The 12924-nt window shown below is 40.1% G+C and overlaps 1 protein-coding gene across 1 annotated transcript; it reads left to right on the top strand.

Moving 5' to 3' along the window:
* The first annotated feature begins 1779 nt into the window (after positions 1–1779).
* tmc1 (transmembrane channel-like 1) lies at positions 1780–11603 on the top strand. Its single transcript, XM_056376784.1, has 20 exons — positions 1780–1819; positions 3468–3491; positions 3995–4475; positions 4584–4778; positions 4899–4989; positions 5092–5173; positions 5390–5496; positions 5587–5685; positions 5871–6013; positions 6098–6242; positions 6344–6538; positions 6989–7168; positions 7356–7508; positions 8159–8287; positions 9263–9330; positions 9473–9712; positions 9793–9918; positions 10055–10133; positions 10571–10703; positions 10983–11603. Exons 1-20 carry the CDS (start codon positions 1780–1782, stop codon positions 11207–11209), a joined length of 2937 nt encoding a protein of 978 aa, XP_056232759.1. The 3' UTR covers positions 11210–11603.
* Positions 11604–12924: the final 1321 nt, after the last annotated feature.

Raw genomic sequence — 12924 nt, 5'->3', positions numbered from 1 at the left:
CCGATCTCTCGCCTACTCTCTCTCCTCCACAACACGCGTGAGTTGATGTGCGTGTACACAAACATGCTTATATGTCTGTTAAGCTTTGGGCTGTCTCTGCACGTGCAAGCACAAACATACACAGACACACATGCAGAAAACAAGTCAGTTAAAGATAAAAATCATCTCTACCAGGCAGAGGTGTTGCTTCCTACACATTACAGTATAGAGCAACACTGCCCTCTACAGGTTAATTAGCTTGGAGCTCACCCCTTTGCCTTCATCTTACAGGCTGTAGCTTTATGCACAGCAGGTTGAACGCACTTGTTCAGTCATGTCAGGATGACACCATACTCCACCATACTCATGCTACATTAACTCTGATATTTCAAAAGGTCACATGGTTTGTTCTGCTCAACAGGCTTCTTACAGTAAACATCACATTTTTATCTCTTTTGTCAAACTCGCCAAAACCTTGAGAGAAAGTGGTCCAGGTTGTTGTAAGTCTCCAAGGAATTAATACAACAATTCAACAACATACAACATCCTTCTAAGTGAAAAGTACAATGCATAAGCAAGCCCAAACTTTACACTAACCTGACCCCTAGAGGTAACCAAAAAAAAACAAGAAAAAAAAAACAAACATATATCAACCCTAAAATGTAATAGTTTACATTTCACTGAGTCGCCTTAGTGCGAAAGTTTTTTTCACCACAAAATAATTGTAAAGGCATGCACACAAACATACACATTTAGATGTGCTATATGGCTGAATTAGTCCAGAAACCATCTCAATCACACAAGACTGAGACAACATCTGTGGCTGTTTTCATATTCTTTACCACATTGCGAAATGTCTTTATTATAGTTTCATCTGACAGTGACAGAGGAAAGGCTTTATATCCCGAAACATCTGCACAACTCACACATAAATAATTAGGATAAAGTAACAGACTGAATGATGCTGTTCTATTAGTCATTTTTACACAAACTTGTGAGACACTTATTGAAAGAGACAAAAAAATGAAATGTGAATTTAAAGAAACAGTTGGTCAAGTATTGGTATCATGGTCCCATTTTATTCACCTCTTCACTGTGGCTTTACATAGATTCATATAACTACTTTTAGCCAAAGGTACTCATTTAGAAATGATGAGGATGTGAGTGAGTATATCGAAACTGATGGGTATGTGAATAAAAAATTGGCAGCTGAGTCATCTGTTATGCTACAATGAAAACACAAAAGCCATGTCCCTCACTTAGGCCTACTGCTCTCATGACCCTCATGTTTTTGTCTTATACACATACACACACACACACACACACACACACACACACACACACACACACACACACACACACACACACACACACACACACATACACACACTCATAAACATTCACAAAACACACACACAGCTGCATAAAGGCAGTCATAACTGTTTTGAATAATTGATTGCTAGTGAAATTGCGTGGCTCTAGGGTTTCCATGCTGTCATTGTCCCTGTTTCGGGTCGATGGGTGGCGAGGAAAAAGTAAACTTCTCATGCGACTTACTCATCATGTACCAGCCCCTCCACACACACACACACACACACACACACACACACACACACACACACACACACACACACACACACACACACACACACACACACACACACACACTGCATCCTTTCCTGTAAAGATGCAGTAGGAGAGAGACCACTCAAACCCTGCCGCTTGGTCCACCTCACATCACCTCACCTCCACTGGATGCTGGGACGACTGTTGTAGGAGATACAGGACCATGACAGGAAGATGCCTCGGGGAGACAGTCTGATCACTTCTGAGAATGACAGTAAGACCGTGACCATCTTTATATCTTCATTACCAAATTGCTATTCTGGTTTTCACATTTTATGGCACAGGTCTTTTGTTCATAGATTCTTGTGCCATAATCTGCTATAAATTATTTTCAATTTTTAGTTTATGGCTGGATGTTCAGTAGGAGAAAATATTACTGATTCTTTAAATAAAGAAAGGCCTTTTGGTCTCTGTCTTTGCAGTGTGTTTATGATGTATTTGTGATAATTGTTTTGAACCTATTTTTGGACAAAACCGTCCCTTTTTATTGAGTTTAATGGAGCCTGAAGTTCATTTATATATATGTATAACATACAAGTGAAAATACTACAGCTGATCAAAGTTTATGATCAAAGGAAGGCCAGCCATCCGCCACCACAAACATATTTATACACTACTTTCTTCCATCCCACTCACTCCGCTGCATATTTGGGAGCTGGCCTCTGGCCTCTGGCTGTCTCCCCCATCCTTTTGGGCTTAGCCACCCCGTCTCCCTTCATTAGACCATTGTTTGTCTCTTTTGTGTCCCTCTGCTGCACATGGCCGTAATGACCTGTGTGCTGGCCACTCCGGTTACACTAAGGACACACATCAAAGGGCCGACTACATAAATATCTGTTCAGTCTGTCAGTGGTCCTTTCTGTTGTCCTCTTCATCCCCCTTTAAGGCAGGACAATAGTGGCAGGTACACAATAAGGTAGGCTAAGCTCTGCCAGTGAAAGGGGTCAGGGTTGTGTTGAGGATATAAAAAATGGACTGGATTTTTAACGCTGAGGTCATCAAAGCAGGCGGAGGTTGGTTACGCCATTGGAGGTGATTAGATGCAGTATATCTTATCATTTAAAAAATACTAATAACACCAACATTAATAATAAGCTTTTGTTCAACAGCACAAAGTTCAAAACAAAGTCACACATTACCTTACAGAAATATGATGTAAGAAACAATGCAATACAACTATGTGTAAAATAAAACAAACGCATCCAATGTGAAAGCATTGTCAATTATAATGAATAAACTCGTCTTCTTTGATGATTACATCAGTGCTGACCTCAGATCAGCTTATAATTCTCTGGTTCTCAGAACTTATAAATAAAAGTCCTGTAGTGTAACTTCGGATAATGAGTTGAATAAATGTCCAACTGATCCTTCACTTGACTCATCAAATCGAATTGGTTACAAACACATTTAGCTCATTAGTATATTCATGGAGTCAGAATCCTCCCAAAAAGCCTTTGATTTTCAAATTTGAAGATAATTGAGGCTGTTATGTGTCTTGTTTTAATTGCGTCTCAGATGAATCACGTAATCTTCTCTGTGATAAAAATGAAAACAATGTAAAGATGAAGATAGAGACATTATGAATGCCTTATTTCACAGCAGTGCTCAAGGTCAGACGGTGTCAAAATAGGCAATGCAGCAAAAGATGCAAGGATTTGATGCTAAGGATCAGGAGGCATCACTCAAGGGTGCTACATAGAGGACACCAACGGGTACAAGTTATTTTCACAAAAAAAAGGGTTCGATGTAAAATAACAAATTAACTCCAACTTGTCGTATAGGCTGAAAGAAATGACCATTCAAAGCTGGAAAACTTTTTGGAGAACACTAATTTTTACACTGAAACTATGTCTGTTCCACAGTTGACGTTGGGCTGGAGTTTGCAGGTGGGTGGGTTCTCTTATATCATAACATTAATCACTGACACATCAAGTGGTTCAGACTGTTTCTACTTTACAGAACACTGGAGAGGCAGAGGAGTCTCTTTCCAAATGTCCCCTTTTGTCTTTATTATTTTATTCATTAATTTCTCTGAGAAGCTCCACTGTCTCTGCTGCCACCATTAAACCCAATCTGTCACCGCTGCTCTACCAGTTCATCCACTGGAGGTTTTTTCTTTTTCATACCCAGTCCTGTGTAATTTGCATACTCCTATTTGCCCTTCTGTCATGACCTGTGTCCATAATTACCACAGGATTATCACACCTGGATAAAAACATTTCAGTGACAGAGAAAATGAGATGGTTTAATTGAATAGGGAACAACTTCACAATATTGTAGGATACAGAGAGAATGATGTGAATGTGTGAGTGAGTGTGAATAATCTATGGAGCATGTTAATGCTTATTTTATCACTGAATAAACACAGTGTCTACATTTTTTACTGCAGGTGACGAGGATGAGGTTTCCACTCTTCATGAGGAACACGGGCGGGACAGACACAGAAGAAAAAGAAGGGATGGTGATAGAGAGAAAAGGAGGAGGGGGAATGGGAGGAAGAAAGGAGCATCGAAAGAAGCTGGGGAAGGGGAAGAGGAATTACAGGTCAGGCAGGAGAAAAGAGAAAGGGGCAGGAGAAGGAAAACAAAGAATGATCAAGAAACAAGAGGAAGAGAGAGGGAAGAGCAGGAGCAGGAGGTCAAAATAAAAAGAGGTAAGATGGCAAAAACAGGGAAGAATATCAAAAATGAAAAAACAAGAAAAACTGAGGAGGGGGAGGGAGAAGCTGAAGAAAGAATTGCCAAGGGAAAAAAGAAACACGAACGTGCCAAAAAAGATGAAGAGAAAGAAGATGATGGAGGGAAACGTACAGTGAAGGACAAAACACAGGACGTGAAGAAGAAAAAGCACAAGAAAGTAGTTGAAACAAGGTAAATCATTATCTCACAAATCTGTAGTTTCTTACAGAGGAAAACTGTCCTATCCCGCTCACAAGAAAGGTGCATGGACATTAAACACACTACTCTTATATGCCTCAGTTCAGAGCAGGAGACAAGTGAAGTAGACAATGAAGATGATGAAGAGGAGGAAAATGAGGAGAAAGAGGTGAGGCCAGAGTCTCTGTCACCGGAGGAGCTGGAGAAGCTGAAGGAGGCAGTGGACGAGAGGAAGAAACTGATCCAAAGTCTGAGGGGGAAACCCTGGCCAATGAAAAAGAAACTCGTCACTTTACGGTACTTTGTTTTCTCATTGATAAAAGTAGGATCCTGAAGTGATCAGATTCCCCTGAATTCTCAGCTGCAATTCAAAGTGTCACCTATAAATCATTTAATCAGATGCCTGCTTTGTTACAGGGAGTCTCAGGAATTTGTGGAGAAATATGAAGGAGCTCTGGGGAAAGGGAAAGGCAGGAAGCTCTATGCTTACAAGGTCATGATGACAAAGGCAAGTCACTGACTTCGACTTATTTACAATATCATCTAGATGATGTAAAGGAATATATGATGCATTTTTAGTTATGCATCTCGTTTATTTTTTTTTAATTAGAAATGGATGAAGTTCCAACGGGACTTTGAAAACTTCAAAACGGCCTGCATTCCCTGGGAGATGAAAATAAAGGAGATTGAAAGTAGGCTTGTTTTATCTTTTTTCCAATATACTTATTATAAGTAAATGAGTATAATAAAACTATGCAAGCCATTAACATAGAGTATGTATGGTTTTCTAGTAAATGCATCTATAGTATAGTTTACATGTTTTGCAGGCCTCACATTTAGTTTCTCTGCTTGAAGAGTTGAGTATCAGTGTAATGATCATCCTCATATTTACTCCCTCTGCCCTTCAGGTCATTTTGGCTCCTCAGTTGCCTCTTACTTTATCTTCCTGAGGTGGATGTATGGCATCAACATGATCTTGTTTGGTCTGACCTTTGGCCTGGTTATGGTGCCTGAGGTATGGTGGAGTTTGGTTGCCCTAAAATACTGCTTTGAGTATATTAAATGTTTGACTTTCTTCTTCTTCTTCTTATTATTATTATTACAGGCATTGATGGGGAGGCCCTATGGCAGCATCCCAAGAAAGACTGTCCCCAGGGCTGAGGAGGCCAGTGCCATGGACTTTGCTGTCTTATGGGACTGTGGGGTCAGTTGACAACATATGTCATGCTCACCTCACCCAATTTAAATAACATTATATTTTTATTTGCTACAATTTTTAAATGAAGATGTATTGTTGCCCAAAGTTCTGGAAGAAAATTGCTAAGTGCTACCAACACCTACAAATATGAGAATCTATGACTGTGCTCCAACTATGATTTGTATCCACAGGGTTACGCTCAGTATTCAGTCCTCTTCTATGGTTACTACAACAACCAGCGAGCCATTGGCTGGCTTAAGTTCCGTATGCCTCTGTCGTACTTCCTGGTTGGTGTGGGAACAGTGGCCTATAGCTACATGGTGGTCATAAGAACGTGAGTCTATTATGACTACAAAGAACTAATTAATGTCTTTGAGGCACAATAATCTACTGAATCTGTGACTATTTCTGGTTAAAGGATGGCCCGTAATGCAAATGAGTCGGGGGTTGGAGATGATAACAGCTTTAACTTCAGCTGGAAGATGTTCACCAGCTGGGACTACCTGATAGGAAACCCTGAAACTGCAGACAATAAGTTTGCCTCCATCACCACCTGTTTCAAGGTCAGTACTGATGACCACTGGTGCTCCAATATAGTAGCTAAGTGACACCACTTATTATACAGTTATCTGTATCCTGTATAACCCTACTTTTACCTCTCCAGGAGGCAATCTTAGAGGAGCAAGAGAGCCGAAAGGATGACAACATCCATCTGACTCGCTTTCTGCGAGTGCTCGCCAACTTCTTGGTCTTGTGCTGCTTAGCAGGAAGTGGATACCTCATCTACTTTGTAGTGCGTCGCTCTCAGAAGTTTGCCCTAGATGGACTGGAGAATCACACCTGGTGGGAAAGGAATGAGGTAGAAATGAGAAATGAGAGATGGAGACGTGGGGAATCAAAGAGACAGAATACAGAGGGGAAAAGTATGTGGATCATTTTAGTGGCAGGCAAGACTTGTTGAACAAGTTCATTATGTAGAGTGGTGCTATATATGGGGTTAAAGCATTTGCACCACATTCTCATTTCAAGAATAGCAGCTTCCCTCTTTCCTTTGTGCATTACTTTGTGGAGGAATAGTATTCTCAAAAATCTAAGCTTTTTGTTGACTCATTTTGTCACTTTATCAATATGAATAAACTACTTACTCTAAAGCTGCTTAGACTTAGTATTTAGTGCAGGTTTGGGACACAGTTACTGTGTTAAGTAACAGACTGGCATTGCATACTAGGTAAAAAAAATAATAGGCTACACTCCATTGTCCTCACGTGTGATATGAGCTGTCTTGAGTCTAAAAACACGTGTTCCTCAGGTAAACATGGTCATGTCATTACTGGGGATGTTCTGCCCCATGCTCTTTGACGTCATCAGCACCCTGGAGAACTACCACCCTCGTGTCGCTCTGCAGTGGCAGCTGGGTCGCATCTTTGCCCTCTTCTTGGGAAATCTCTACACTTTTATCATCGCACTCATGGATGAGATCAACCTCAAAGTGAGAGCTAGTGTGAGTAGATGTGTGAGATGCTTTTGTAATGTTACATTATAATCAATATCAAGCGTGTGTGTGTGTGTGTGTGTTTGTGTGTGTGTGTGTGTGTGTGTGTGTGTGTGTGTTTGTGTGTGTGTGTTTGTGTGTGTGTGTGTGTGTGTGTGTGTGTGTGTGTGTGTGTATGTCTCAGAGGGAGGAGGAAAAGATCATAAAGTTTAATATAACCATGTGGGAAGCCAGTCTTTACAATGGCACAGTATCAGAAAACAGCACTGCCCCGCCCATCACTATCCAACCTGCTGATGTACCCAGAGGGCCCTGCTGGGAGACCATGGTGGGGCAGGTCAGTGTGCATGTGTTTGCAAACCATTATATAACTGTATGACGTAAATGTTGATGCATCATAAACTTGTGGATACTCAAAGTGACTGCTTATGAAATAATCATATGAATGAACAAAATGTGGAATATAAAATCTCCTTTTAGCAAAGTCAGTTTACATTTCACAAGGGCATTTTATTCTATTCATTCGACTATTTTATTTCATAATGCTCACTTTCATTTTTACTGCACTGCCTTGCTTGACACCATAATCAAACCAAACTGTATTTAACGATGATTTCTAATTAAAATGTGTTCCGATCACATTATGTTGCTTTTAGAAATCTTTGATAATAAGTGCAAAAAAATACAATGGGTTAAAGATAAAACACAGTATATTTTACATTGGGTAGGACAAATAGTTACATATGCTTATAAAACCTATACACAATAAATCTAAACAAACCATACATGTTAAATATTGAGACATATACTCAATGATAAAGTTGTAAATAAAAAGTGTAACCTTATATGATCATCATAATGCAAACATGGAAAAAAAATTATTCTTTCTTTTAAATTATCCGTATAATTAGAATGTGTTATTGTTATCAAATATTTATATATAGATATTATACTATATTATATATATGATTGCTCCATCCTATGCAGGAGTTTGTCCGGCTGATCATATCTGATACCATGACAACCTACATCACGCTGCTGATTGGTGATTTCCTGAGAGCTGTGCTTGTTCGTTTTCTCAACTACTGCTGGTGCTGGGACCTGGAGGCCGGATTCGTGAGTCATCTTTTCTAACTGATCACAGTGACAGTGCCGCTGAAATTCAACAGTGTATAATTTATTTGTTATTACACATCAAAGATGTGCCTGTTTTTCCGGAGGTGAATAGAAATACTGTCTATGAGAATATGAGTCAGAGCAGATTTATTTCTGGCTAGACCAGCCCTATAATTGTGAATGTTGCTGACTGATGAGTGATCATAATTCCACCATTGGACAGCCAAGTGTAACATGACTGAGTTGGAGTTACCCCATTGGCTGCTGCTCTTTAAAATAATAAATAATAAAAATAATAAATAAGTTAGTTTCTATTAGGAGGGTGTATACAGCCTGCAGTGTTGCCAACATAGTGCATTTAGACCGAACTAAGGTTTCAGTTTGGCCTCAGATTGGTTCACTGAGCCCACCTCTCAAGGTGCATTTCAAGTCTGTGTAGTGGTTCCTTCAACATGTGCATTGTGAACACAAAACACTGCAGGTTTGCTTTGCCTTTTGCCATTGTATTGTATTGTATTTTATCTCTGCCAAAGACAGATCACATGCTATTGCACTGGGATGTTCAAAAAAACATATTGACGTAACTACGGTCACTGGTAACAATAGCAAGTCTGTGTGGATGAGGACATGGCAAAATCACTGTTATAAAATCAGGATTTTAGCAGCAGCAGAGCAGCAGCCTATTAATGGCTTGGGCGTTAACATGTACTCTTAATGGGCCACGTTTCAGTCACTATTTCATAATTGTCCCATAATTGTCTCTGACAACAGAAACAGAAAAACATGTAAATGAGAACAGTTTTGTTGGAAATTCAGTTGTATTAAAATACTGTATATGTGAGCACAGAGAGTAGGAGAGGAGCGAACAGATAAAGGGCGGACTCTGGGTGACACTGGGCAGGATGCAAATAGCCGACAATGCATTTACTAGGTTTTGACCTGGTCTTGTTGTCGTTCCTGTGTTGTTTGTGATAGCCATCCTACTCTGAGTTTGATGTCAGTGGGAACGTCCTGGGCCTGATCTTCAATCAAGGAATGATATGGTAAGAAAACGAAACTGATTTGATTTGATAATCTTTGTGTTATTATTTACAACTAGCTGCAGGGGTATAATGTAAAACTAACTAGTGATGAAGAGCAGCACCTTCAGCCTGTCCTCCTCTCCCTCTTTTCTGTTTGCTCCAGGATGGGTGCTTTCTATGCCCCCTGCCTACCTGCCCTGAATGTCCTCCGGCTCCATGTGTCCATGTACCTGCAATGCTGGGCCGTGATGTGCTGTAATGTGCCGCAGGAAAGAGTCTTCAAGGCCTCTGGCTCCAACAACTTTTACATGGCCATGTTGCTGGTCATCCTCTTCCTGTCCACTCTGCCTGCCATCTACACCATCGTCACCATTCCTCCTTCTTTTGACTGTGGACCCTTCAGGTAATGACACTCGTTCAGGGGATCTGGCTTTTACAATTTAATTAGTTGACTTTCTGTCATAATCATTCTCCTCTCCTTAGTGGGAAAAAACGTATGTTTGATGTGATCCACGAGACGCTGGAGTCAGACTTCCCTGCCTGGTTTAGTAAAGTGTTCAGCTACGCCTCTAACCCTGGACTGGTGCTGCCCTTCATACTGCTTATGGTGTGAGTCAGCAAACACTGCACTAATTTTTTTTTTTTTTTACACAGTTTAAGATATTTTGCATTGCTGTCATAACTTCATTATAGTGGTAACGTTTAAGGTTATTTGACGATAATAATCTGTTATTTTCTTTTTCAGACTAGCCATCTATTACTTACAATCCACATCCAAAAGCTACAAAGAAGCCAATGTGGAACTGAAGAAAAAACTACAAGCGGTAACCCGACATTTGCTTTTGTTTGTCCTAGTACTCTATCACTCATATTTATATACTATATTATATTGAATTTCTAGGCAAGTAAAGGTCACTAATTCTCATGAATGTTCATGTTTGTTATTTGTTTGTCGTCCACATTAGCTTTTCCAATGGTTTGTCTGAGCTTCAAAACTTCCCAACAGTGTGTAGGTGCACAAACAGACCGCCTGAGGTGTCTGACTGTGACCACTGTAATTGTATTAGTTTCATCACTCCAGCAGAGAGCAGCAGAGTAACAGTTCATATGTACCCACGAACCAAAGGGTTCGATACTTAACACTCGTCGTTGTGTTGTCAAATGCAGAAGATGTTTGTTTCATCCAAGAGCTGATTTTTACATTTCCTTTTGCCTCTTTCTCTGTTTTGAAACTCACAATTGCTTGTGTTTCCTTTTCAAGCAAAATGAGGAAAACAAGAAGAAGAACAAACGAGCAGCACTGAAGGCACAGATGGATCTAGAGGAGGCCAGAAAAGCAGCATCACAGGATGCAGGGCAACAAAACAACGACGCTTCACTACAAGACCAAGAGAGTGAGACTGTTCAGTTCTAAATGAAAATGAAACAGAATGAAAATAATTTTTACCACAGGATTAAAAGATGGGTCTCATTCTTCCTCCATATAACAAATTTGGTATCTCGGTATCTAGCTGAAAAAGCTGGTGCTTACAGCTACAAGTGTTTTCAGTAAAGCTTTCCTTCAACAACAGTTAAATGTTATCCATTTGACTTTCTACTGAATGTTAATAATCCATGTTGTCATTTTCTGCCCACATCTGATTCATCTCTCTGATTTCTACCTTCTCTTTCAGCCGATGAGGAAGAAAACCATGGCAGTCATCAGAGGCTGTATCATGGTAAGAATGGACGCGACCCTCCTCCTCCTGCTGGAGACCAAGAACACCAGCCCCCGGCCACCAGAGCCCCCGTCACCAGGAATTATCACCAAGGCAACCACAGGGCTCCCGGGTACCTGCCCGGTTTCTCTCGGCAAAGTGAACCCAGGATGTACAGGGTGCCGAGCCTGCAGAGACACTGAGGGAGTGAAGACCAGCATGTTAGCAAAAGAGACTCAAAACAAAGCACTTTACTGAGAACCTGATGTTTAGATGTACTGTGAACTGAGAGTAGTGAGAATGACTGACTTGAAACTTTTTTTTTTTTTTAAACTATGCATTCATGATAAAAAAGACATTGTGAGCATTTCGAATTACAGTAGCAGTTGTTGCTTTGTTTAGATAGACATTAACAAGAGCAGCATATCATTTTCTTTAAGTGTTACTTAGCAATTCGTATATCTGTCAATGTCTTTTGAAACCACTAATCAATAAATGAGTAAATTTAATCTGCAATATTAATCTGAAATTTGAATAAGATGATAATTGTCTTCCTATACAGCCAACACAACAGGGGAAATATGTCTTTATGCTACATTGACTACAGACAGGTGTCACCTAATCTTTCATATCACAGCAGCTCATCACTCCAAAGCTATTATCTTATGATATGTGTTTGAAATGGGTAAACTAAACATGCAGATGTTGGTTTTTTGAAATTGCATTAATTTATTTCTGATGAACCTTTTGTCTTAAAAGATGTAAATATGACGTCACATGTAATAACCACCTTTTAACTTTGGTTGTTAACCTCGCAGACATTGAGCACAACCGGGCCTGGACCTGTAACTGGACCAAAGTATTAAACAATTCATTAGACATTGGGGCTGTTTAACCTATCTAGGTAGGCTTAAATAGATCAGTTCGCAACTCAGGCTGGACTTACACACTCAACTTAAATCTGCTTTTCAGCCGTATATTATACATTTGACACACGAGTAAGCTCTGAACTTGGAAAACACTCTCAGATTGTGTCAGATTATTCAAGTTTTGCACAAATGAGAACATATATAACCTGTGCAAAACTTGTTTGTGGTCTTATTTCGCATCATTTAACATGGATATCAGACTTCTGCTAATCTGATAACTGCATGATCATATACAGTGTCCCAGGAGCTGGTTCTGCTCTGCAGCTCACATGTCAGTCAAATCTGAAAATAACAGTGTTGTCCCATTAGTTAAACTTTATTAACCTGAAATTCTACATATTGACAGTCGTTGAAAGTCAGGCCCTGTACAGATTTAATTGAATTTCAAGGTCTATAGGATACTTTCTGTGTCTTAAACCATTTAAGACAACAAGCCAACAAGCTCATAATGCAACTGACATTAAATCACAGTGTCAATCAAACCCACTTCCATTGATGCTCATGATCAATTCATGGCAAGTTAACATTAAGTATTAATTCTGCAGTTATTTGAGATCCAGAGGATGAAGTAAGTCCCTATGCTTTATTCTTTCGTCTTGAGCCAAGGAGTGTCAATCACATTATTCAATGAAGACTTTGTTAAGGAGTCAAGTAAACCCTCCGTCTTCTCTGTATACTGGAGACTCTGACTCTCTAATCCACTTGGCTATTATTTGTCCAGGTAATACCAACCCCCACATGCCCGCTGTTTCACCCTCCTACTGGAGCTGTGTTTTGGCCCTGTCCCAGGCTCGCTCCATGCTGGTACAATGTGGCAGAAAACCGAGCCATGACAGGTTGCACATTACCGGATATCTCAATGTCCGCTGTATTCACTAACAGTAATGAAGAGTGAGACATTGATCAACAGTGATTTGACAGCTCGGATGGTGTCCAGTTTTGCTTTGGAGAGCAAAGGTTGGTGCTGAGCCTCGATGTGAACTGGTGGA

The sequence above is a fragment of the Seriola aureovittata genome, chromosome 5 (genome assembly GCF_021018895.1).
Source record: "Seriola aureovittata isolate HTS-2021-v1 ecotype China chromosome 5, ASM2101889v1, whole genome shotgun sequence".
Taxonomy (NCBI): Eukaryota; Metazoa; Chordata; class Actinopteri; order Carangiformes; family Carangidae; genus Seriola; species Seriola aureovittata.
Note: the sequence above shows the minus strand (reverse complement) of the source record. Positions and strands in the feature narration are given on the sequence as shown.